The sequence below is a fragment of the Bufo gargarizans genome, chromosome 1 (genome assembly GCF_014858855.1).
Source record: "Bufo gargarizans isolate SCDJY-AF-19 chromosome 1, ASM1485885v1, whole genome shotgun sequence".
Classification (NCBI taxonomy): domain Eukaryota; kingdom Metazoa; phylum Chordata; class Amphibia; order Anura; family Bufonidae; genus Bufo; species Bufo gargarizans.
In genome coordinates this window covers 128,788,180-128,813,032 of record NC_058080.1, presented here as the reverse complement: position 1 = coordinate 128,813,032, position 24,853 = coordinate 128,788,180, and the positions used below count along the sequence as shown (strand labels likewise).

At 45.4% G+C, this 24,853-nt stretch overlaps 1 protein-coding gene across 6 annotated transcripts in view; it reads right to left on the bottom strand.

Annotated features, from left to right (window-relative positions):
- The window catches only part of KLHL5 (kelch like family member 5), a 76,458-nt gene that overhangs the window by 39,785 nt on the left and 11,820 nt on the right, over positions 1-24,853 (bottom strand). The window contains exon 1 of one of the 6 annotated variants that reach the window (XM_044298273.1): positions 8,125-8,984. The exons of the other annotated variants lie outside the window; for them this stretch is intronic. Coding sequence (XP_044154208.1) covers positions 8,125-8,504 — 380 coding nt within the window. The 5' untranslated portion in view covers positions 8,505-8,984. Of the gene's footprint in view, positions 1-8,124; positions 8,985-24,853 lie in introns of those variants that run through there. 6 annotated transcript variants of the gene reach the window in all.

Below are 24,853 nucleotides of genomic sequence, written 5' to 3'. Positions count from 1 at the left end.
GCGTGCAGCTGCCAAGATGCCACTTGCCACCAGTTTGGCCATATTTCAGAGCTGCAACATCACTGGAGTGCCCAAAAGCACAAGGTGTGCAATACTCAGAGACATGGCCAAGGTAAGAAATGCTGAAAGACGACCACCACTGAACAAGACACACAAGCTGAAACGTCAAGACTGGGCCAAGAAATATCTCAAGACTGATTTTTCTAAGGTTTTATGGACTGATGAAATGAGAGTGAGTCTTGATGGGCCAGATGGCTGGATTGGTAAAGGGCAGAGAGCTCCAGTCCGACTCAGACGCCAGCAAGGTGGAGGTGGAGTACTGGTTTGGGCTGGTATCATCAAAGATGAGCTTGTGGGGCCTTTTTGGGTTGAGGATGGAGTCAAGCTCAACTCCCAGTCCTACTGCCAGTTTCTGGAAGACACCTTCTTCAAGCAGTGGTACAGGAAGAAGTCTGCAAGGTAAGAAAAACATGATTTTCATGCAGGACAATGCTCCATCACACGCGTCCAAGTACTCCACAACGTGGCTGGCAAGAAAGGGTATAAAAGAAGAAAATCTAATGACATGGCCTCCTTGTTCACCTGATCTGAACCCCATTGAGAACCTGTGGTCCATCATCAAATGTGAGATTTACAAGGAGGGAAAACAGTACACCTCTCTGAACAGTGTCTGGGAGGCTGTGGTTGCTGCTGCACGCAATGTTGATGGTAAACAGATCAAAACACTGACAGAATCCATGGATGGCAGGCTTTTGAGTGTCCTTGCAAAGAAAGGTGGCTATATTGGTCACTGATTTGTTTTTGTTTTGTTTTTGAATGTCAGAAATGTATATTTGTGAATGTTGAGATGTTATATTGGTTTCACTGGTAAAAATAAATAATTGAAATGGGTATATATTAGTTTTTTGTTAAGTTGCCTAATAATTATGTACAGTAATAGTCACCTGCACACACAGATATCCCCCTAAAATAGCTAAAACTAAAAACAAACTAAAAACTACTTCCAAAAATATTCAGCTTTGATATTAATGAGTTTTTTGGGTTCATTGAGAACATGGTTGTTGTTCAATAATAAAATTAATCCTCAAAAATACAACTTGCCTAATAATTCTGCACTCTCTGTATATTTAAGTGGGCGTTATCCATATTATCTTTATATCATACAGCACGGAACAATCAGCGCGGGTCTAGTTGTTTATCGCGGGTGAGGAAATTAACCCTCTCTAGACGAAGCAGCGAGGCACTCTTTGGAGTGCTAATTAGTGCAGTATTCTCCCCCTACTTACTACGGCAGCGCGGGTTCCATAGAAGTTTTTAGACTATATATCCAGAACTGTCTATATAGCCAGTGGTCATGCACCAGGCAACTTTGATATAAGGACATGTAAATGGGTGTCCAGTGGGCAGTGCTCATAGGGTTTTGCAGTTTTTATATTCTACTATGTTATGTGAATTGTATGCAACTCCTGGCTGAACCATAAGGTTAAGCCCAGGTCCTTGGTAACCACTGGTGGGAAAGGGTGGTCCGTACCCCCTGGGTTTGGCTCCTTCCTGTGTGTTAGTAGTCAGTCTGTGCGTGATAGTGTGTTTGCAGTCAGAGTTTAGGGCCTCCCAGGAACTTACCAGAATGAGTGAGGAAAAAGGAACATTATTCTGAAGGTTGAGCTGCCAAATCGGAGGGTGCAAAGGAACAAACTGTGGAGGTAATGCTCATATAGTGCCTAATAGACTCCAAAGTCCTTGGATGGGTTTTAAAAGCCTCAGAGAGAAAGATTACAGATCTGTTTTAGGCTGAGTTCACACAGGCGAGATTTCGGCGCGGGTGCAATGCGTGAGGTGAACGCATTGCATCCACACTGAATCCGGACCCATTCATTTCTATGGGGCTGTGCACATGAGTGGTGATTTTCACGCATCACTTATGCGTTGCGTGAAAATCGCAGCATGCTTTATATTGTGCGTTTATCACGCAATGCAGGCCCCATAGAAGTGAATGGGGCTGAGTGAAAATCGCAAGCATGCGCAAGCAAGTGCGGATGCGGTGCGATTTTCACGCATGGTTGCTAAGATGACAGTCTATTCACTGGATTATTTTCCCTTATAACATGGTTATAAGGGAAAATAATCGCATTCTTTAATACAGAATGCTTAGTAGAAGGTCAATTGAGGGTTAAAAAAAAAAAAAAATTAACTCACCTCCTCCTCTTGATCGCGTAGTTGCCGATCTCTTCTTACTTCTTTAATCATGAGCTGCCGGCTAAAGGACCTGTGGTGACGTCACATCACATGGTCCAATCACATAGTCCATCACCATGGTGATGGACCATGTGATTGGACCATGTGATGAGCTCATTGACGTCACCACAGGTCCTTTGACAGGTCCTGAAGAAAGAACAGGAGACCGGCAGCTACGCGATCAATTGGAGGAGGGGAGTGAATTTTTTTTATTTTTTAACCCTCAATTGATCACCTACTATGCATTCTGTATTAAAGAATGCTATTATTTGCCCTTATAACCATGTTATAAGGGAAAATAATGACATCTACACACCACCTAACCCAAACCTGAACTTCAGTGAAGAAGTTCGGGTCTGGGTACCACATTCAGTTTTTTATCACGCGCGTGCAAAACGCATTGCACCCGCGTGATGAAAACGGAATCAAAACTGACTGCAATTGCGCAACTACTCGCGCGGGTTTGCCGCAATGCACCCGGGACACATCCTGAACAAATCCGTTTGGCCCGTGTGAACCCAGCCTTAGGACCTACACCCCGCAGTAAGCATTGCAGAAACATTTGTAAAAACTGCACCCCTAGGCTGGATAAGAGTGTTAAAAAGTTATCTGGGGTCTCTTCAGGGAAGGTGATGGTGACATAGCAGTTGGTCCATTTAGATTTCTAGGGCTCTCTTTGATTGGAGGTGCAGATGAAATTGCCAGTTCAGGTGGTCTAGGGTTTGCAGGTGGCGGAAAGCACATCATGGTCAAATAGTGCTCGATATTAGACCCGATATCGGACTTGTGCACTTTCCTCTCTGACTTCTGCCAATTTGCAGGCTCCCTAGTGCTCCCTCTTCTAAGGGTACATTTTTAAAAATTCGGCTTAGTACGTGAGAGTCCGTTTGCACGGTTTTGCTAGCTTTTGGTGGGCAGCATTTTATTTTCTGGGGCTCCAGCTGCAGTTATAATTGCTACTGTTAGAGAGCAGCATGCAGAGGAGTGCACTCCCTCTTCCCTCGGGGCAAACCCTGGTGTGAGGGCTCCTGCCAGGTGGTAGTTGGGGTGCCCTTGCTGTTAAGTGTTTTTGGCAGGGCAGGAGTGTGGAAGCAGATGCAGTGGCTGGAGAATGGTGATGGGGGTCAGTGATCAGGCGCAAATAAATAAGTTGGTGCAAATAGATAAGTCTCTTTTTACTAAAGGGTAGAATAGGAGTAGTAGCACAGTCAACAATATCAAGGCAATGATCGTAATTCCTCTCCAAAAGCAATGTATGGATAGTAGCAATGATGGGGGTTGTGGTGCTCCTTCTGCCTGTCTTTCTAAAGTCTCACTGCAGACTCTTACGCGTGTGACTGAGGTTCTGGGCATATTTTCTGTAATTCCCAGGCGGAGGGGTACTGAATTAAGATATGGCTGGCCAACCTGTCTTAAAGTTTGGAAGGGTGCATTAATAAATGTTCTCTCTCACAGCAGCAAAGTCTGCTGACTGACTCCAATACTCAGCCTTGCAGATTCTGAACCTTCTAGTTTATTTTCTCTCTAGAACACTTTTGTAGTAGAGTAGCTTGCTTTGGTAGATGCAGTCTCAGAGATTATGGTTCTCTGAAACTCAGGGCTAGCTCTGGGGAGCTTCTCCAACAAAGATCCTCTCTCTTCCTCAGCTAAGCACAGACTCTCAAATGGCTGACTATCCAGGGGGTAGAACCAGGCAACCTAAAGAGTTTGAGTCAAGGTGTTAACCCTGACTTATCCATACAGTGCTATTGGGTACACAAATTCAGTAAATTAGACACAATTACAACAATTAGGTTAATTATTAACCTGAAATAGGCCTATATTAGGTGTATTTCAGTCGCAGATTGCGGCACAATGGTTAGTTGTGCCGCAATCTGTGACTTTTCTCTGCTCACACCAGGTCTAAAAAAGTGGGCGTGGAGTGGACGGGCCGGCAGGCCCATCTCATTCATCATTTTCTATGCCTGTTTTCGGCGTAGAAAATGGTCTAAATGTAAGACAGCAAGGAAGTTGTCTTACATTTAGAAGAGACGCTGGATGCGCCGAAGTTATGTAGACGCTGGCGCCTCTTCATAACTTCGGTGATCCACCGCCAGCACAGGGCTTTATTAAGACCGGCGTCTAAAACGCTGATCTAAATAAATGACCCGCTTAATCTTTTGCAGTGAATTGTAGGGTGCTGTGAATGGGTGACAAGAGGAAATGAATTTAATCTATGGCATGTAGTAGTAGAAGCAGTGGCCTACAACTGAGCTAATACCAGGAAGGGGGTTGTCTCACTTCAGCAAATGGCATTTATCATGTAGAGAAAGTTAATACCAGGCACTTACTAATGTGGTTGTCCATATTGCCTCCTTTGCTGGCTGGATTCATTTTTCCATCACATTATAAACTGCTCATTTCCAGTGGTTACGACCACCTCTGCAGTGCAGAAACAAAGTGACTGGGATGGGAGCTGCTGCGCCTTTGTGCCTATGCACTCTCCCAGACACCAGAGCGGCCAGTCCTATAATGTGCAAGCATGGGGACCGATTGCAGCGGTAGCCGTAACCCCTGGAAACGAGCAATGTATAGTACGATGAAAAATGAATCAGGCCATCAAAGGAGGCAATATGGAGAACCACAATACATTAGTAAGTGCCTTGTATTAACTTTGCATGATAAATGGCATTTGCTAAAAAGAGACAACCCCTTTAAAGAAGAGGGATATATTCCATCTTGTTATGGATTTTTATTTTATTTTTTGATTGTTGCTGTTTTTATTTTCTGTATATGATTATGGGACAGACTTCTTCCTCAGCTGCTCTGTTCACAGCAGTTCAGAGACTTGCTTTACAGAAGCCACAAGCACATAGAGAGCTGCTGCCTGCAGGTGACTCAATGACTTCTATGGAGAAGTGGTGTGGGCATGCTCTTTGACCTGAGCAGAGGTCACTGTGCAGGGAAGGGGGGAGGAGGTGATCTATGACCATCACCTATGGTCATTGGTGAATCTTGTGTTATCTGTCTCCAGACTTATAATTGGAGTTTTGTTTCTCATTGTAATCTGTCTGTGATGATAAAGAGATAACTGTTGAGAATTGAGCCCTGCAGGGCTTAAAGGAAATGTGTCACCAAAAATGTTATCTGCCAGTTAAAATCAGATAGTAACACATCTCCTTTTTTTCTAATGTGTTTTTATTTTCTGATTACAGATTTATTCATTCTAGTTTCTGAACACGATTATGGGGCGGCCATCTTGCCTCAGCTGCTCTTAACAGCATTTACACAGCATTAAAAATTGCTTTACGGCAGCCCCATGGGCCATAGACACAATGATCAGGAGGGGACCTCACTGACTTCTATGGGAGAGGTTTCTCTGCATGCTCTGTGACCTGTGCAGAGGACATTGTACAAGGAAGGAATAGAGGAGCTCTAACAATCACCTATTGTGAATGGTGGATCCTGTCTTATCTATACACAGAGGCGATATCGTTATAGGCAATACTGGAATAATAGATAAGTAGATAACTGCAATAAAGTGATCTGTACAAACCAAGAAGTGGCACCAATTATTAGACATAGTAACCAGTGCGAAAACTGCAGGATTTTATCTTTTTGTATAAATACATGGAAAACATGGAAAATTAAAAACATCAAACATTCTTACTTTAATTATCAGACAGTAAATTACAAGAATTCAGGATTTTCTTTTTAATTTATCATGAAAAAAATGATAAAATTGAAAAACAGAAGCAGAAAAGCACTTACAGTACGCTCATTATACACATATGGGATCGATGACAACATGGTGCAAGCTCTATGCAGATTTTGAAGGAATTCCTTCAGAGCATAATATCCAATACTCATCCAAAAACAGACAAAACAATACAATGTGCCTATAATTAGGTGTCCTCAATCCCAGACGGACCATACTTGGTAATGTACAGAAATATCTCAGTAAAACACTGTAAATGACACGTTCACTTTGTTTTTATAGGGTCACTTTTGGGCATAGCAGAAATGATGAGACAAGCTTTCACTGGGATCTATTGTAGGGTTTCACAACTGTTATATCAGGACAATAAAATCGGGTACAACTCATTTTATTCGCACTGCTTTTTTTAGGTCGTCTGCTATATGTTTATAAAAAATATCTTCATAGATCATACATTAAAGCAACCCTCTGGTTTCCTGTAAAATGCTAACATTGGGAATGTATAATATCTTATGCACTCCTTTTTAGTCCTCTCGGGTCCCCTCGGCATTTATCTGCAATGGTCTCCAGCCTCTCAGACTACCCTATGCACGCTGCGTTGCTAGTGACACACGCCTGTTGGACTGGTCAGCCCTGCTGACATTAGTAGCGCTGGTCAAAAGGAGATCCCGCTATTTATTTATCTAGGATCTTTTCATAAGCCGCAGCAGTATGGAGGACATTATACAGCAGTAATGAGCAGTGTAGCTGTGAATCCAGCCTTGGTGTGAGATACAAACGTTACTAGAGTCAGCAGCGTCTGTATGTGCCTCTGTCTCTCCAGCAGTTCCTCCCTCCGTTCTCTATAGATCGCTATGGGCAGCCAATATAACCAGATTTTTTGGGTAAGCTGATACTATGATAGTCTGTCTCATTTTATAATAAAACGTTTCTTATACTTGATGCAATATTGATTTAAGCAAAAGTTTGTTGAAAGTACAATGACTGTTTGATTGTATTCTCCCGAAAGCTTATGTAATATAATAACAATGATTCCCACTCACAAAAACAGAAGACATTTAAAGGGGTTGTGCCAATGTTATTCCATATCCACAGGATAGGGAATAACAAATTGATCAATGGGGATCAGACTGCTGGGACCTTCACTGATACTAAAAACGGGGGTCCCGTTCCCTAGTCCTCATAGATCAGCTGATTGAGCACGCGCCCTGCTCTATTCATTCATTCTCTATGGGACTGAAGTGGATTGCCGGGTACAGAGCTTGGTAGGGCACTTGGAAAGATGTGGGCACATACTGGTTTTTTTTAAGTTTAAAGTTTATCGATTGCAAAAGAAGATTGATGGTCCCTGCCTCTGGCGATGTCTACACTGAACAGGCTGCGATGAATAGCGTATGCTCAAGAGTTCAGTGCAGTTACAGTGCTGGGGTGGGATGGGGGACTTTAACACCAAGACATCGAGCCCTTGCTGGGGGTGGAAATGCGCTTGGGGCACCTGCAATGTGATTTACTGGATTAAACTTATTTTCTGTGCAATTCAAATGGTATGAATTGCGAAAAAAAAGGTATGGGTACAGATGCTTCTAACTGCCCTACCAAGCATTGTCCATTAGTAGGCATAGTTCAGACTCCATTTAGAGGCACATGTACACGACCATTGCATGTTTTGCGCATTTTGCGGAACGGAACAGCCGTCCCCTAATAGATCTGTCGTATCCTTGTATGTAATGCGGACAATAATAGGACATGTTCTACACACAGAGTCCTTCCATTTTTGTGGCCCCACTGAAGTGAACGTTTTTGCATATGGAACAGACACGAGAAAAAAATATTCTTGTGTGCGCAAGACCTAAGATAGAGAATAGTGTGCTTTCTGCAGCTCATTTTTCCCCCATATTGTCTGCTATGCTACCCAGTGCCCCCGAAAATAGTACTGCAAAAACTGTGACTCACAGATAATGTCCTAAAATATTATAATGCACCATAAAGATTGAAAACAAATAAATATTATACTGCCCCACAGATACTGACATTAGAAATAATAGTTTCTCCCAGGCAGTGTACCCCAAAAGTTATAGGGCTTCACAAGGCAAATCAGAAATACTAGAAACACATATTATGTAGTAGGATCTTTTCAAGAAACCCCCCCCCCCCCCCCCCTCATGTTAACAGAACCAAACTGGTATTCTGACCTGCATGAACTGCTTTCTGAGTTAATGTCCTCCTCACTGCCACCATCTTCCGTTTCTGGTTTGTTAAGACAATGTCCTGCTTCAGAGGCACCTGCTGCAAGTTCGGCTGAGGAGGCAGCGGGCTCAAATGAAGATGCCATGGTGCATGGAAGCAAATGTTGGTAGCCCTGTTTGATGTTTCTCCTGTATTCTACTGATGGCAAGGGCAAAGGAAGGTTACTTGAGTCCAAAAACTTTCTGTCCTCACCCCCCGAGCTCTGACCACCACTCAAAAAGTCTCCTTGCTGGGCGGCACTGACAGGTGCTGTTTGGTGACCAAACCACCTCCATCGGATTTTTAGTATCTGCTTCACATCAAAGTCCTTGCGAGAGCCAGACATTGTCTAACAGAGCAAACGATTGTCTAGGCAACTAGGGGAGGAAGAAAAAAAAAAACCCCAAGATCTACATATTCAACCTCAACAAAATGAAGGGACCAGCTGCAGGCGAACGCAGGATCTGAAGACAATGGGGAGATTCCTTTTCTGGGATGCTAGATAGTAATCATCATCACTTGAAGTCAGCACATGCCGTCTATGTGCCTCCAACATGAAAATATTAAAAGCACAGCACTTTCCACCGCATTCTTCCTGTGCCTCTGACTATTTCGCTTTCAAAGACACTGACAGCGTTCATTAAAGTCTTTCAGATGCTCAACGCCTCCTCCCTCTCCATACCCACATTCTCGTGCTGCATCTTCTGCGGCCACAAAAGCTCGAATGCACCAACAATTAGGCTCTCTCTCAGCATCAATAATCCCGGATGAACGTCCACAAATATCTGAAGTGAAAATGATCGAATGCACATGTATGTATATACAGTGAGGTCTCGGAGTCTGCCGGACTTGTTTACATCTAATGGACAGTTAATTAATATTTCAACATAATGGACCAGATCAATACGTTACTCATTTCTCCAACCAGAAATGGCCATATGCAGTCCAGCCTGCATCATTAGCAGCTGGAAAGTCAAAATCATTTTTACATGTCAGACTCTGAGAAATAAAGTGCACTGCCAGACAAATTTAAAAGATTCTGAAAAGATATATTGCTATTTATATTACAGGTGAACGAACTTCTTGAAATTCATTGTGTCCAATTTGTTTATTTTTTTTTGTTTTTGATTTGTGCCCGAACTGATTATAAATGAATTAAATATGTTAAATATGCTTCAACTGAGGTCTCCTAGGACTCTTTTAAATTTTTATGAATTTGTGTTCTCTCTCTATCCCCCCCCCCTTTATGTTCTGTAATGCAATCATAGCAGTAGCAAATAATACCAGAGTGACACTGACAAATATAGGTATAGGTAAAAGCATGGTTGACGGAGTTGAGAAACAGCCGGTTTAAAAACATATTTCATATTACAAACCTTCCAGAAATTGTCCATTATTGGGGACAAATGGTGTTTAACCCGTTCGCTACCAGCGCCGCACATATACGACTGCTGGCGCGCACTCGCACGTGCAGCAGCTGACATGGCTGGCAGGTCTTTGCCGTTCCAAACAGCAGAGACCTGAGGCTAATTCCTGCGACCGGCAATAATGCTTTAGATGCCGTGATCAAGTGAGCATCGGTAGCTGAACGCTGTAAGCCTCGCTGACAAGGCTTAGGGCCCTTTCACACCTGCGTTATAGTCTTCCGGCATAGAGTTCCGTCGTCGGGGCTCTATGCCGGAAGAATACTGATCAGGATTATCCTAATGCATTCTGAATGGACAGTCCGTCCTTCAGGATGCATCAGGATATCTTCCGTTCCGGAACGGAACGTTTTTTGGCCGCAGCAAATAGCGCAGCATGCTGCGCTTTTTGCTCTGGCCAAAAATCCGGAACACTTGCCGCAAGGCCGGATCCGGAATGAATGCCCATTGAAAGGCATTGATCCGGATCCGGCCTTAAGCTAAACGTCGTTTCGGCGCATTGCCGGATGCGACGTTTAGCTTTTTCTGAATGGTTACCATGGCTGCCGGGACGCTAAAATCCTGGCAGCCATGGTAAACTGTAGTGGGGAGCGGGGAGCAGCATACTTACCATCCGTGCGGCTCCCGGGGCGCTCCAGAGTGACGTCAGGGCGCCCCAAGCGCATGGATCACGTGATCACATGGATCACATGATCCATGTGCATGGGGCGCTCTGACGTCATTCTGGAGCGCCCCGGGAGCCGCACGGATGGTAAGTATGCTGCTCCCCCGCTCCCCACTACTACTATGGCAACCAGGACTTTAATAGCGTCCTGGCTGCCATAGTAACACTGAAAGCATTTTGAAGACGGATCCGTCTTCAAATGCTTTCAGTACACTTGCGTTTTTCCGGATCTGGCATGTAATTCCGGCAAGCGGAGTACACGCCGGATCCGGACAATGCAAGTGTGAAAGAGGCCTTAGTGTTCATGCTGCAATTCTTATTTTGGCCCCCAGATGGCAAGTGTAAGGCCCCTTTCACACGAGCGTGACGGATTAGGTCCGGATGCGTTCAGTGAAACTCGCACCATTTTGCAAGCAAGTTCAGTCAGTTTTGTCTGCGATTGCGTTCAGTTTTTTCCGCGCAACATCTCTTAGCAACCACCAGTGAAAAACACATTGAATCCACACTTGTTTGCAGATGCAATGCGTTTCTCACTAAAGCCCCATTCACTTCTATGGGGCCAGGACTGCGTGAAAAATGCGGAATATAGAACATGCTGCGTTTTTTTACACAATGCAGAAATGATGCATGAAAAAAAATGGTTCAGGATTCAGTACGGGTGCTATACGTTCACGTTACGCATTGCACCCGCGCAGAAAACTTGCTCGTGTGAAAGGGGCCTAAATCTCATTTTAAAATTCCCTGATACAACAAAATAAAAAAATTAAGAATTATAGGCTCACATATGAGCTTCAAAATGACCCAAATTTTTTTTCAAATGTAAAAAAAATATATAAAAAAATAATATATATATATATATATATAAAAGTTTTAATCCCCCCTTTCCGTATAATTAAAAAATAAATACCTAAATAACAATAAATATAAACATCATGGGTATCATCGCGACCGAAAACGCCCATACTAATAATATCTTTTTTTTAAATTACAATACGGCGAATGGCGTAACAGAAAAAAGGGTCAAAATGTCCGATTTACTATTTTTTCATTGCTTCTTTTACCCAAAAAAGTGATCTAAAAGTCACGCACACTCCAAATGGTATCAATAAAAACTACAGATTGTCCTGCAAAAAATGAGCCCTCATACAGCTATGTGACCAGAAATATAAAAAAGAAGTTTTGGCTCAAGGAAAATAGGGAAGAAAAATGAAAACGCAAAAAAAAATTTTGTTTGTAGGCAGACAGACAGCGGCATGATGGTGCACATGTCAGCATCGGCAGATCTATTTATCACCCACAGCCAGAGGTGTGTGAAAATCCTCACAGATTCAAGCCTTGTTCATTTTGACAAATGTTATGTTTTGTAAACTGGCAGTGTCCATTTGGGTGTGATGATGCTGCTGCCTACCAAGCTGAAAACCCTCTCTGAGATGACACTTGAGATTGGACAAGAGAGTACAAAGAAAGCATACTGGGGCAGAAGTCCATGGGGTCAGTGAGCACAGTATGCGCAGGAGAAAGGGCAGAGTCTAGTTAGGACTGAACCTGGTTGTTCAGACAGCATCTCTCCATTTTCTGATTTGTGTCAGCCTGGCACGGCACATGGAAAAAATGCTCTATCATGTTGATCATAGTGAACTGGCTGCTTTCACAGCTACAGCTGCTTGTGGTAGCGGAGACAGTGGAAGGTGGATGATTCGGCTGGGAGGAGTGGAGGGGCCTCCTGGCCAGACACACACAGACGGCAGGCAACTGCTCACCAAAAGCTGTGCCAAATCGAGTATACTGTGTATCCTGGTAGTAAAGTAATTTGGCCTCTTAGCAACAGGAAAACGTTCCCCCATTTTGCTTTGATGGCAAGGGTCTAAAGGCATGGCTATCCACTAATTATCAAATTCCATAATATGATCAGTACATAAGAAACCAAGCACATAGCTTGTCGTGTTCGCCAGTGTACCCAAGGATCCATTTCTGGATCTGCACCCATTTAAATGATCATCATTGCAAGCATCATCAGCAGCCTTGTCCTCCTGCACAAGTGACTCCTCATCCTCTACCCGGCCTCGTTGCTGCTTATGCTGCAATAAAAAGACATGTACTTTCCCTGCCCATAACAGCTGCTTCAGGTGTACACAGCAGCGTGTACCTCTTGCCGCACCGTGATAATTGCAAGGGTTGGCCCATGTTCTCCACCATGTGAAATACAAGGCAGGGAAGGCTATTTTGGAGAAATAATGTCAGCTAGGAATCTTCCAGCAAGGATGAGTGCAAGCTCTCAGTTCATTAAAGGCAGCATAATCCACTAAGAGGAACAGCAGCGACTGCACCACCAGCAAATGGGCATTAAGGCTACTTTCACACCTGCGTTCAGGTGTCCGCTCGTGAGCTCCGTTTGAAGGGGCTCACAAGCGGCCCTGAACGCAGCCGTCTGGCCCTAATGCATTCTCAGTGGAGGCGGATCCACTGAGAATGCATCCGTCTGCCAGCGCTCAGCCTCCGCTCCGCTCAGTAAACGGACACCTGAACGCTGCAAGCAGCGTTCGGGTGTCCGTCTGGCCGTGCGGAGGCGAGCGGATCCGTCCGGACTTATAATGGAAGTCAATGGGGACGGATCCGCTTGAAGATGACACCATATGGCTCAATCTTCAAGCGGATCCGTCCCCCATTGACTTTCAATGTAAAGTCTGAACGGATCCGCTCAGGCTACTTTCACACTTAGACATTTTTCTAAGTTATAATGCAGACGGATCCGTTCTGAACGGATGCAAACGTCTGCATTATAGGAGCGGATCCGTCTGATGAAACATCAGACGGACCCGCTCCGAACGCTAGTGTGAAAGTAGCCTAAGCTTGCGCACCAGTGGATTCCTGACCACAAAGAGATTTTTACTGACTACACACTGCATTATTGATGGCTGTTGACAAAGTAACAGTTGACAGTAACTGATGATCTCGATGACAATGACACTGTACTGCAGATACGGCCTGGCTGCAAGGACACTCTTGTTGGTCGACCATTTCTTTTTCCCCACATTATCTGGTAATGCAGCTTTATGTGCTGCAATAGAGCTGTGGCGCCTACGTTTGTGTTTGAACACCCAACCATATTGCACATAGCAAAGCTTTTGTCTTCTGGCAATTTGGAGAAAAACTGACAGCTAGTGGCAGCTGAACTTGGCTTAAGGGACACTGACAGGCCCAATAACCATAATTAGCTGTACATATCCATGCACAGGTCTTCTAATGTGCATTTAAAACATATAAGTATCCCCCCTGTCCACATTCTGAATACTGCAAACTTGTGTTTTATAACCTGAACTAATCCCTGTTCTTTCTGCCCAAGGGGCGGGGTTTCAGCTTCTCTGGGCACAAGAGAAGCTGAAACCCCGCCCCTTGGGCAGAAAGAACAGGGATTAGTTCAGGTTATAAAACACGAGTTTGCAGTATTCAGAATGTGGACAGGGGGGATACTTATATGTTTTAAATGCACATTAGAAGACCTGTGCATGGATATGTACAGCTAATTATGGTTATTGGGCCTGTCAGTGTCCCTTTAGGTCTGACAGGTTTTGAGCCTGCACCCACTGTATCACCAGTTCCTGAGCTGACCATTATAGAAGCAGATCTGGGCCTGGCACTTTTTTGGGAGAGTCTGGCTGTATGTTGCTGCCGCCACCACACTCATCTTCCACTAATGTCACCTGTCTCCTCAGAACCAATCCAGCATCCAGGTCCTGTCCAACACAATCATCGGGCAGCACAGCGGCTCAATAGTTAGCACTCGTGCCTTGCTGCACTAGGGCCCTGGGTTCAAATCTGACCAAGGACAACATCTGTATGAAGTTTGTATGTTACCTCCCACACTCCAAAAACATACAGATAGGCAGGTGGTCTTTCTACGTAATTGACCCTAGTGTGGGTGGATCTGAGCATCTATATCTTTGCATTATATTTTTCCTCTGTATGTTCTAGTACTGGTTTTGGCTTACAAGTACCGATCATGTGGGATGATGTGAATATCTTTATGAATATAACGGTTGTCAGGGTATATTCGTATGTGCGTGTTTCTGCATTTTTTTTCTTCTTGCAGTTATCCATGAAAAAAAAAAAACACATCTGCAAAATTTTATATATTAATGAATGTCAGTCTGTGGTTTTTATGGAATTTTTTCTTTCAAATTACATATAGTAAAAAAAAAAAAAGCTCCCCCTAAAAAACAATAGGTGAATAATAAAATGTTAAAGTGATGCATGTGTATATTAAGAACATAGTGTATAATGATTGGACACATTTGGAAAAGTCATACATGAGTTGAGCGCCTTATCTGGTGCAGACGTTCCAGCTGTAAAAGGACCTTTTTCTAGTGTTAATGACACAATGTGACTGTTCTGGAGTCCCCGCTGTGTCTACGTATACGTTTCTTTATAAAACATCAGAAAGAAGTCAAATGGGAAGCATTTAGCAATACAATTAGGAAGAAGTCTGCATGCTCATCATTCCCGGTAAATGTCAGGCTCCCCTAAAAGTTAATCATTTTAATGGTAATATATGACATTATTGCGGTCAGAAGTTTGCAGTTCTAATCAATATTCCTTCTAAGGGTAACGTCATACTGGCCATTTGTCACTGGTGGTTTTCCACAGCAGGAAAAGAAAAAAAAAACATTTTCATGAAATATTTATGAGAGATTCTGCTGAAGATGAAAATGAATTCTCTCAAATATGGTGCTACTTATGGGTTTTATGTTGCATTTCAAAATGTAAAGGCATCAACAAAACCCAAAGTATATTCTACGACTATTGCACAGGAGAGAAATGGGAAGGGATGAAAGAGCTGCGTTAACACACAGTAACATAAAAAATATATGGTATAGACAATGTAAAGGATGTTAAAGAGGACCTGTCACCAGAAAAATGCAATGCAATCTGAAAGCACCATGTTATAGAGCAGGAGGAGCTGAGCACACGGATATCTAGATCTGTAGGAAAAGATTCAGTAAGGCCCCTTTCACACGAGCGAGTTTTCCGCGCGGGTGCAATGCGTGACGTGAACGCATAGCACCCGCACTGAATCCTGACCCATTTATTTCAGTGTGTCTGTGTACATGAGCGTTTTTTTTTTTCACGCATCAGTTCTGCGTTGTGTGAAAAACGCAGCATGTTCTATATTCTGGGTTTTTCACGCAGCCCTGGCCCCATAGAAGTGAATGGGGCTTCAGTGAAAAACGCATTGCATCTGAAAGCTACTGTAGTGCGGGTGCGATGTGTTTTTCACTGATGGTTGCTAGGAGATGTTGTTTGTAAACCTTCAGTTTTTTATCACGCTTGTGAAAAACGCATCAAAACGCATTGAACTCGCGCAGAAAAAAACTGAACAACAGCAGACAAAACTGACTGAAATAGCTTGTAATTCATCCGGAGCCGATCCGTGACGCTCGTGCGAAAGAGGCCTAAAACTTGTAATTTATACATTTATATCTCTGCTATCAGTACAGGGCATTGTACAGGGGCCAAGAATCGAGACACTTCATACAAACACATAACTGGCTTGTGTAAAGAGGCAGCCCTGAATATTCTTTGTAAACATGTATACACTGCTGACAAACAAGGAAACTTTATGGGGAGTAATGATCGTAGTATTGATCATTCTTCCCCATACTGTATATCAGCGATCAGTGCTGCATGTAGCTAAAAAGTAGGCAATGATCGGAAATTTATTTCCTCATTCTCAATCACTCTGTCGGCCCCATAAAAAGAGCCCTTAGGGTCTCTAGAGTTCTATTCACCAGCCTGATCTGACACTGGGCATGCTGGTAGAACAGCTGCAGAGTCAAGTGTATGACACTAGAAGACTCTCATACTCGGGTCCTATTAAAATGAATAAACCAAGTGCCGGAGACTTTAGGATCTATACTGTGCAGGGGGTGAAGGGGGAATGATTGGCAAATTTGTGGCAAATATATCTTCAACTGTCCCAATTATCTGCATGGGGCCCAACCCTATGCACACTGTATTCTTAGCAGCCGCGTTGCAGGATGCTACAGCTTTATCACATTCAAATGAACAGAACGAAGCTGCAATATCCTCCATTGCAGCTAAGTAGATGGGCCAAGGTAACCACTCACGTAAGTGACAGAGCTCCTTCTGATCAGCGGGGGTGCTCAGAGTTGGAACCACAGCAATCTGATATTGATGGCCTATCCCAATTACAGGGAATTAGGGGTTATCCCTCGAAAGGTATCACTATGCAATGAATGGAGCATTTCAAGTGAAGTATTATTGCAATTAGTGTTAGGTCTCTTGCACACGAACGTACTGGTTCCGTTCCGTGCATTGGGGACCGCAATTTGCGGTCCCTAATGCACGGGCAACCTCCGTTCGGCGGCTGGGACGGATTCAGACCAACTCAACTTGAATGGGTCCGTGATGCGTGATCCGTCTGTTCTGTTTATTTTTTTGCGGAATGGAAGCACGGACAGATACCACTGAGGCACTCTGTATGCTTCCGTGGGGTTCCGTTACGTGCTTCCGTTCTGCATCTCCGTGACTGCGGACCCAATAAAGTATTGCGGCCCCGCGTATGCTGGTCGATTGCTTCAAACACTTTGTTTTAATGCTGTACGAAGACCTGTAAACAATAAATAAACATATTACATATCGCCACGTCCGAAAAGTCCAAAACTATTAAAATATATATAAAAAAAAAAAAATCTATGCGGTAAACGCCGGAACATAAAAAAAAAAACTGCGCGATTTGCCATTTTTTAAAAAGCGGAATGCATGCGGCTTTTTGGGCGTTTCATTTTTTTCACGTGGTATCGAATGTCGCAATACTTTTTTATGGTATCGAGATCGCATCAAAATTTTGGTATCGCAACAACCTTAGTATAGAGGACGCGGCAGTTACGGAGAGACTCGTTTGCATATATTAAAACTTCCTTTTTATTAGCAATGCAGACACATATGAACATGGGACCAACACAGATGCCTTCAGCTGCCAGGTGCACATGTAACAGGTCAGCCAGTGTCATAGGGACAAATCTGCTGACAGATGCCCTTTACATTCACGGGAGAACCCGTTTAAGTAGGCAAGACCCATGAAATGTATATTTGACAATTTGAGAAAACTTTATAAATACCTATTAATTCACTTTTCCATCTTATTACTGATACATTTTTCATGACTCTCAGACTATGGTAGAAATCATTATTACATATTGTTCTGTGGTTTGGAAGAAGATAAAACATTAATGAATCAATGGCTGTGGATTTTAATATTCTGCTATATGTATTACATAACCTGAGATATATTGTGTGACACTGAGCTGGAGGAATGAGATTTACAGTACGGTTTGCGGCTGCCCAGATTCCGCACTCTGCAGGGTATAAATCATTTATGCTCCTGTGCCCTACTTTCAGTCACCCTACAAGCCTTGCTTCCAGAGAAAAATACCAGCAAACTCAAGTAGAATATATTAAAGCGGTTGTAAAAAATATTTAGGGGGCCGGACAACAACTTTCACTGCCTTTTATAACCTGACCACCCATTCCTGTTAAATCTGAAACGCGCAGGATAAACAAGGTCTGAGGGTCAGTACCTCTGGTCCGTGCAATGTTGCTTTATTTTTAATTCAGGGAGAGTTATTCTGCATCTCTGTACGCAGCAGTTAATGACGCAGTAATTATAATAAGTGAATTCTAGGGATATGTAAAAATTGGGTCTGTGCTATACAACAATGCTTGCAGTAAGGAAAGGACGGGTTCTAAGGACCCACATCGATCGCAGAAAGATGCACAGAGTCCCACTCCTAGTTCACCACATCCAGGGGAGGAAGTGGCAAGAGACTTCAACACGCGGACGCTCCCATGGAGCGCGGCTGGGCATGGAAGTCAGGAGAGAGATGGACGGGGCTGCGGCGTGCGATGGACGGGCTGCGGCGTGCGATGGACGGGGCTGCGGCGTGCGATGGACGGGGCTGCGGCGTGCGATGGACGGGGCTGCGGCGTGCGATGGACGGGGCTGCGGCGTGCGATGGACGGGGCTGGCGTGCGATGGACGGGGCTGCGGCGTTCGATGGACGGGGCTGCGGCGTTCGATGGACGGGGCTGCGGCGTTCGATGGACGGGGCTGCGGCGTGCGATGGACGGGGCTGCGGCGTGCGATGGACGGGGCTGCGGCGTGCTGACGGGGCTGCGGCGTGCGATGGACGGGGCTGCGGCGTGCGATGGGCGGGGCTGCGGCGTTCATGGGCGGGGCTGCGGCGTGCGATGGGCGGGCTGCGGCGTGCGATGGACGGGGCTGCGGCGTGCGATGGACGGGGCTGCGGCGTGCGATGGACGGGGCTGCGGCGTGCGATGGACGGGGCTGCGGCGTGCGATGTCTTCAGTTCAGGACCGGAACGTTTTTTGGCCGGAGAAAGCATGCTACGCTTTTTGCTCCGGCAAAAAATCCTGAACACTTGCCGCAAGGCCGGATCCGGAATTAATGCCCATTGAAAGGCATTAATCCGGCCTTAAGCTAAACGACGTTTCGGCGCATTGCCGGATCCGACAGTTTAGCTTTTTCTGAATGGTTACCATGGCTGCTGGGACGCATGGTAAAGTGTAGTGGGGAGCGGGGGAGCAGTATACTTACTGTCTGTGCGGCTCCCGGGGCGCTTCAGAGTGACGTCAGGGCGCCCCACGCGCATGGATGACGTGATCGCATGGCATCGTGATCCATGCGCATGGGGCGCTCTGACGTCATTCTGGAGCGCCCCGGGAGCCGCACGGACTGTAAGTATACTGCTCCCCCGCTCCCCACTACTACTATGGCAACCAGGACAGCCGTTTTCTTGCTCAGGAGCACTGGAGCAAACGGCTACAAGGAAGATGGGAGGTTTTCCCGCCTGGAAGGTAAGCGGTGGCCGACGGCGAGCATACAAGTGAGATAGGTGTGAGCGCGCTCCCAGGGTTATCAGAGTGCGCACACAGGGGTGGATTAAGTATATCATAGGCCGGGGGTGTTTACAGGAAGAGGCAGAACTTCCGTGCATGCAGCCATTCTAGCTGGTGACTGCATGCCAAGAGGTTCTGTGCTGCTTGTGGCTTGCTGGGAACAGCGTTTTAACCCCTTTCCTGCTGAAAATAAGAAGAAAAAAAGAACATCTGGAATACCGTAGCTGCACAGATTTTTTTTTTTTCACTTGCAGCTGTTCCAGATACCCTAAACCATCCTCCGTCCCTGTCCCTTTTTTAAGCAGAAAACCCATATTTATTTTTTTGTTGCAGAAAATACTTTTTTTTTTTACAACTTTTTTTCTCTACTCCTTTTCTCTATATTTCAAATTTATTACAATTCCCTTCACGTGTAAAAACACTACATACACACCCCACACTAAATAAAGGTTAACACATTTCACACCCTAATAAAATAAAAATGGCCCGTCGGTCCCAACGAGTATACTCAGCTGAAGAGGCATACGCCATGCTTGCCTCTGATACCGAGAGTGCCAGTGAGGGAGAAGAGAATGCCACTTTCCTCTACTCCTCTACCCCCTCATCACCATCATCATCTGCTGATAAGGGACCCTCTAGAAGGTGCTCAAGGGTAGCAGCGGCAGCCCCCCAGAGTGAGCCCACATGGACCCCACCCCCTGATGATTATCAGCCCCAAATTCCTGAGTTTGTGGGCAACTCAGGAATTCATATAGATTGTGCGGGCTTCACTGAGCTACATTTTTACAAAACCTTCTTCTCTGAAGATTTTATAAATTTTATGGCGGCCCAAACCATTTTAAAACGCCCAACAATTTATTTCCCAGAACGGTACTTCGCCATACGCTAGACCCCTAGGTTGGACCCCAGTAGATGCAGCAGAGATGATGACGTTTTGGGGACTCGTGCTGCATATGGGTGCAGTAAAAAAATAAATAAATAAATGTTAGGCAATATTGGAGTTCAGACATTTTCTACCAGACTCCAATTTAAAGTCAGACCATGACCTGGAAGCAATTTGAGTCAATTAGGAAATTCCTACACTACAACAACAATGCACAGTGCCCACCCCAAAATGACCCAACATTTGACCGTCTGTTCAAGGTTAGGCCTGTCATTGACCACTTTAACACCAAGTTTCCTGAGGTGTACAACCCAGAGAAAAATGTCAGTGTAGAGGAGTCCCTATTACTGTTCAAAGGGAGGATTAGATTCCGCCAGTACCTGCCTAGCAGACGGGCAAGGTATGGCATAAAAAATATACAAACTCTGTGAGAGTAACTCCAGGTACACCCACAAATTCCGCATTTATGAAGGGAAAGATTCCAGGATAGACCCCCCAGAATGCCCCCCCCCCCCCCCCCCCATCCTAGAAGTTAGTTGGAAGATTGTGTGGGACTTACTGCACCCACTGCTGGATGAGGGTTACCACCTGTATGTGGATAACTACACTGCTCCAAAAAATAAAGGGAAGACCTAAACAACACAATGTAACTCCAAGTCAATCACACTTCTGTGAAATCAAACTGTCCACTTAGGAAGCAACACTGAGTGACAATCAATTTCACATGCTGTTGTGCAAATGGGATAGACAACAGGTGGAAATTATAGGCAATTAGCAAGACACCCCCAATAAAGGAGTGGTTCTGCAGGTGGTGACCACAGACCACTTCTTAGTTGCTATGCTTCCTGGCTGATGTTTTGGTCACTTTTGAATGCTGGCGGTGCTTTCACTCTAGTGGTAGCATGAGTCGGAGTCTAGAACCCACACAAGTGGCTCAGGTAGTGCAGCTTATCCAGGATGGCACATCAATGCGAGCTGTGGCAAGAAGGTTTGCTGTGTCTGTCAGCGTAGTGTCCAGAGCATGGAGGCGCTACCAGGAGACAGGCCAGTACATCAGGAGACGTGGAGGAGGCCGTAGGAGGGCAACAACCCAGCACCAGGACCGCTACCTCCGCCTTTGTGCAAGGAGGAACAGGAGGAGCACTGCCAGAGCCCTGCAAAATGACCTCCAGCAGGCCACAAATGTGCATGTGTCTGCTCAAACGGTCAGAAACAGACTCCATAAGGGTGATATGAGGGCCCGACGTCCGAAGGTGGGGGTTGTGCTTACAGCCCAACACCGTGCAGGACCTTTGGCATTTGCCAGAGAACACCAAGATTGGCAAATTCGCCACTGGCGCCCTGTGCTCTTCACAGATGAAAGCAGGTTCACACTGAGCACATGACAGACGTGACAGAGTCTGGAGACGCCATGGAGAACGTTCTGCTGCCTGCAACATCCTCCAGCATGACTGGTTTGGCATTGGGTCAGTAATGGTGTGGGGTGGCATTTCTTTGGAGGGCCGCACAGCCCTCCATGTGCATGCCAGAGGTAGCCTGACTGCCATTAGGTACCGAGATGAGATCCTCAGACCCCTTGTGAGACCATATGCTGGTGCGGTTGGCCCTGGGTTCCTCCTAATGCAAGACAGTGCTAGACCTCATATGGCTGGAGTGTGTCAGCAGTTCCTGCAAGACGAAGGCATTGATGGTATGGACTGGCCCGCCCGTTCCCCAGACCCAAATCCAATTGAGCACATCTGGGACATCATGTCTCGCTCTATCCACCAACGTCACGTTGCACCACAGACTGTCCAGGAGTTGGCAGATGCTTTAGTCCAGGTCTGGGAGGAGATCCCTCAGGAGACCGTCCGCCACCTCATCAGGAGCATGCACAGGCGTTGTAGGGAGGTCATGCAGGCACGTGGAGGCCACACACACTACTGAGCCTCATTTTGACTTGTTTTTTTAAGGACATTACATCAAAGTTGGATCAGCCTGTAGTGTGTTTTTCCACTTTAATTTTGAGTGTGACTCCAAATCCAGACCTCCATGGGTTGAAAAATTTAATTTCCATTTTTTTGCGTGATTTTGTTGTCAGCACATTCAACTATGTAAAGAACAAAGTATTTCAGAAGAATATTTAATTAATTCAGATCTAGGATGTGTTATTTTTGTGTTCCCTTTATTTTTTTGAGCAGTGTATTATACCAGCATACCCCTATTCAGGTCCCTAACTGCCAGAGGTACTGTGGCTTGCGGCACAGTGTGCAAAAATCTGAGAGTTCTCCCTAGATCCCTGGTATGGCAACCATTGAGAATGGGTGAAAGTAGGGTTCTCCGCAATGACAGCATGCTGGTGGTTAAGTACAAGGACAAAGAGGGACATTCTATTACTAACCACCATTCACACTAATGTCAGCTCCCCTGGTCCAGTACGAGGTACCAGAACCACTACCCACAAACCAGTTTGTATCCTAGACTACAACAGGCACATGGAAGGGGTGGATCTTTCAGATCAACTTATGAAGTCCTAAAGTGCCACAAGAAAAACGAAAGTGTGGTACAAAAAGCTGGCCGTACACATTGTACAGATGGCAATGTGCAATGCATACGTGCCTATTTCATTCTGCAGGCCACAGAGGAACTTTCCTTCAGTTCCAAGAGGTGGTAATCAAGGCCCTAATTTTTCCAAGCCAGGCCGGGGAGGGTCCCAGTACTTCCGGAAGTTATGGTGTCCTTGTTGTACCAGTTCCAGGTCAAGTTCCCAAGAATAGCAAGGAAGGGAAGGACCAAAAAAAGATGCAGGGTGTGTTCCAAAAGGGGGGATAAGGAAATACACCATTTAACACTGCGAATCCTGCCCTGAAAAAACTGGCCTATGCATGCAGGAGTGTTTAGGAATCTACCACACATCCATGGAGTATTAATTTCATCCTTGATGTACCCTGTAGTTTTACCACCTTATATCTCTGATTTAGTCCGCATAGCTTACATATCTACTTTTCACCAACCACTACATATTCATTTCTATGAAACACCTGTTAGGTGAAAAGTGCCATTTCCACCCCCTAAAATGTTTGTACGGGTGTGCTCTTTCCAAAATGGGGTCACTTCTTGGGGTTTTTCATTTCTGATGACCTCAGGAAATTTAGTTAATGTGATATGGCACCTAATTCTGTGAAACGCCAAATACCATTCCAGCTAAATCCGCTCTCCAATAGCTATATGGTGCTCCTTCCACTCTGAAGCATGCTGCGTGCCCATACATCAGTTTTTGAGCACACATGGGGTGTTTCTGTAAATACATGATTCAGGGTAATAGATTTTGAGTTTTGTTTGGCTGTTAACCCTTTCATTCCCATTTTCCTTTAATTCTCGTGGGGCACCTAAAGGGTCAACAAAGTTTGTAAAATCAGTTTTGAATACCTTGAGGGGTGTAGTTTCTAAAATCGGGTGATTTATGGGTGGTTGCTAATATGTAAGCCACATAAAGTGACTTCATAACTGAACTGGTCCTGAAAAAATTGGGGTTTGGAAATGTTCTTAAGCTTTGGGGATGTGGCTTCGGCATGGAGGTGTGAAGACGCACGCACTTAGAGCTCTGTGACCACCAGCAGGAGAACTGAAAGGGAAAGCACCTCAACTACCTCAAATGGGCCATGTTCAAGGGGAGGAGCTCCAGGAGTCAATCTGTGGCCCCTCCTGAACAAACCATCGGCAGGTACATGCGCTCCGGACCGCCAGAGCCGATGCGCACAGAGGCGGAAACAATGGCGGCCTCAGCAGCAGCACTGTGCTCCTCAGCCGCGTTGTTCGTCCCAGCAAGCGAGCGTACAGAGCCCTCTCAAGAACAAGAGGAGACAAACTCACTCCCACCTCCTGCATCTATCCCACTGCACATAGGGGCCCATCAAGGCAAGCACGGAGTCGATGGGACCATTTCAGCACAACAGGCACCCAACAGCATGGAGGACCGGCAGTGTGAGCCCAGACCAGCAATGCAGCATGTTACGCAGGTACCGACCTCCTGCCTGGCAGTGAGAGAGACACCATCGCCCAGCCAAAGCATGCCAGCTATATTTTCAACACCCTCACAGCCACCTGAGGGCACATACAGGGGCGCCCCCCCCCCCCCAACCAGCCACCTTGGATTGCACACTAGTGGAGTTGTGGAAAATGGTGAGGGGCCTGCTCACCAGATCTGACCTTGAAGCCCAGGTGGCTCGCATAATAACCAATGCAGGCTCAAGCCCTACAAGTAGTACGTGAGACCATACAGTCTCTGAACGACAGAGTAACCTCACATTAACAACAATGCTCTGCTTCAGCCTCTACAGTGTCCTCTTCATCTACAACTTTAGCCTCTCATACTACTCAACTGAAGGACTTCTATGAGGTGAAAGAGGATATTCTTCATGGAGCTTGGGACAAAAGAGAGATTCTCTTTGGAGATACCCCAGTAACTATCCTACCGGATGTCTCCCGCCTAACTCTTTACATGCGGAGACTAGTCCGTCCACTGTTGGAAGCTGCAAAGGAATCAGAAGCCTTGTACTGTTGGGGCCACCCATTTCATATTATTTTGCGCAAACAAGGAGGACAGTCCATGTCTATCCACTCTCCGGAGGATCTCCCAGAAGCCTTCAGATTCTTAAACATTCCACCGATTATGGTTCCTGACTGGATATTACCACCGCTACTCCAGGCCCTGGCCCCGAGAAGTGAGCAGTCATGGAGAAACCAACCACCTCTACCTTAACGAGCAGAGAATGGCCGCCCAGGTAACACATGGGGGCATACACAAC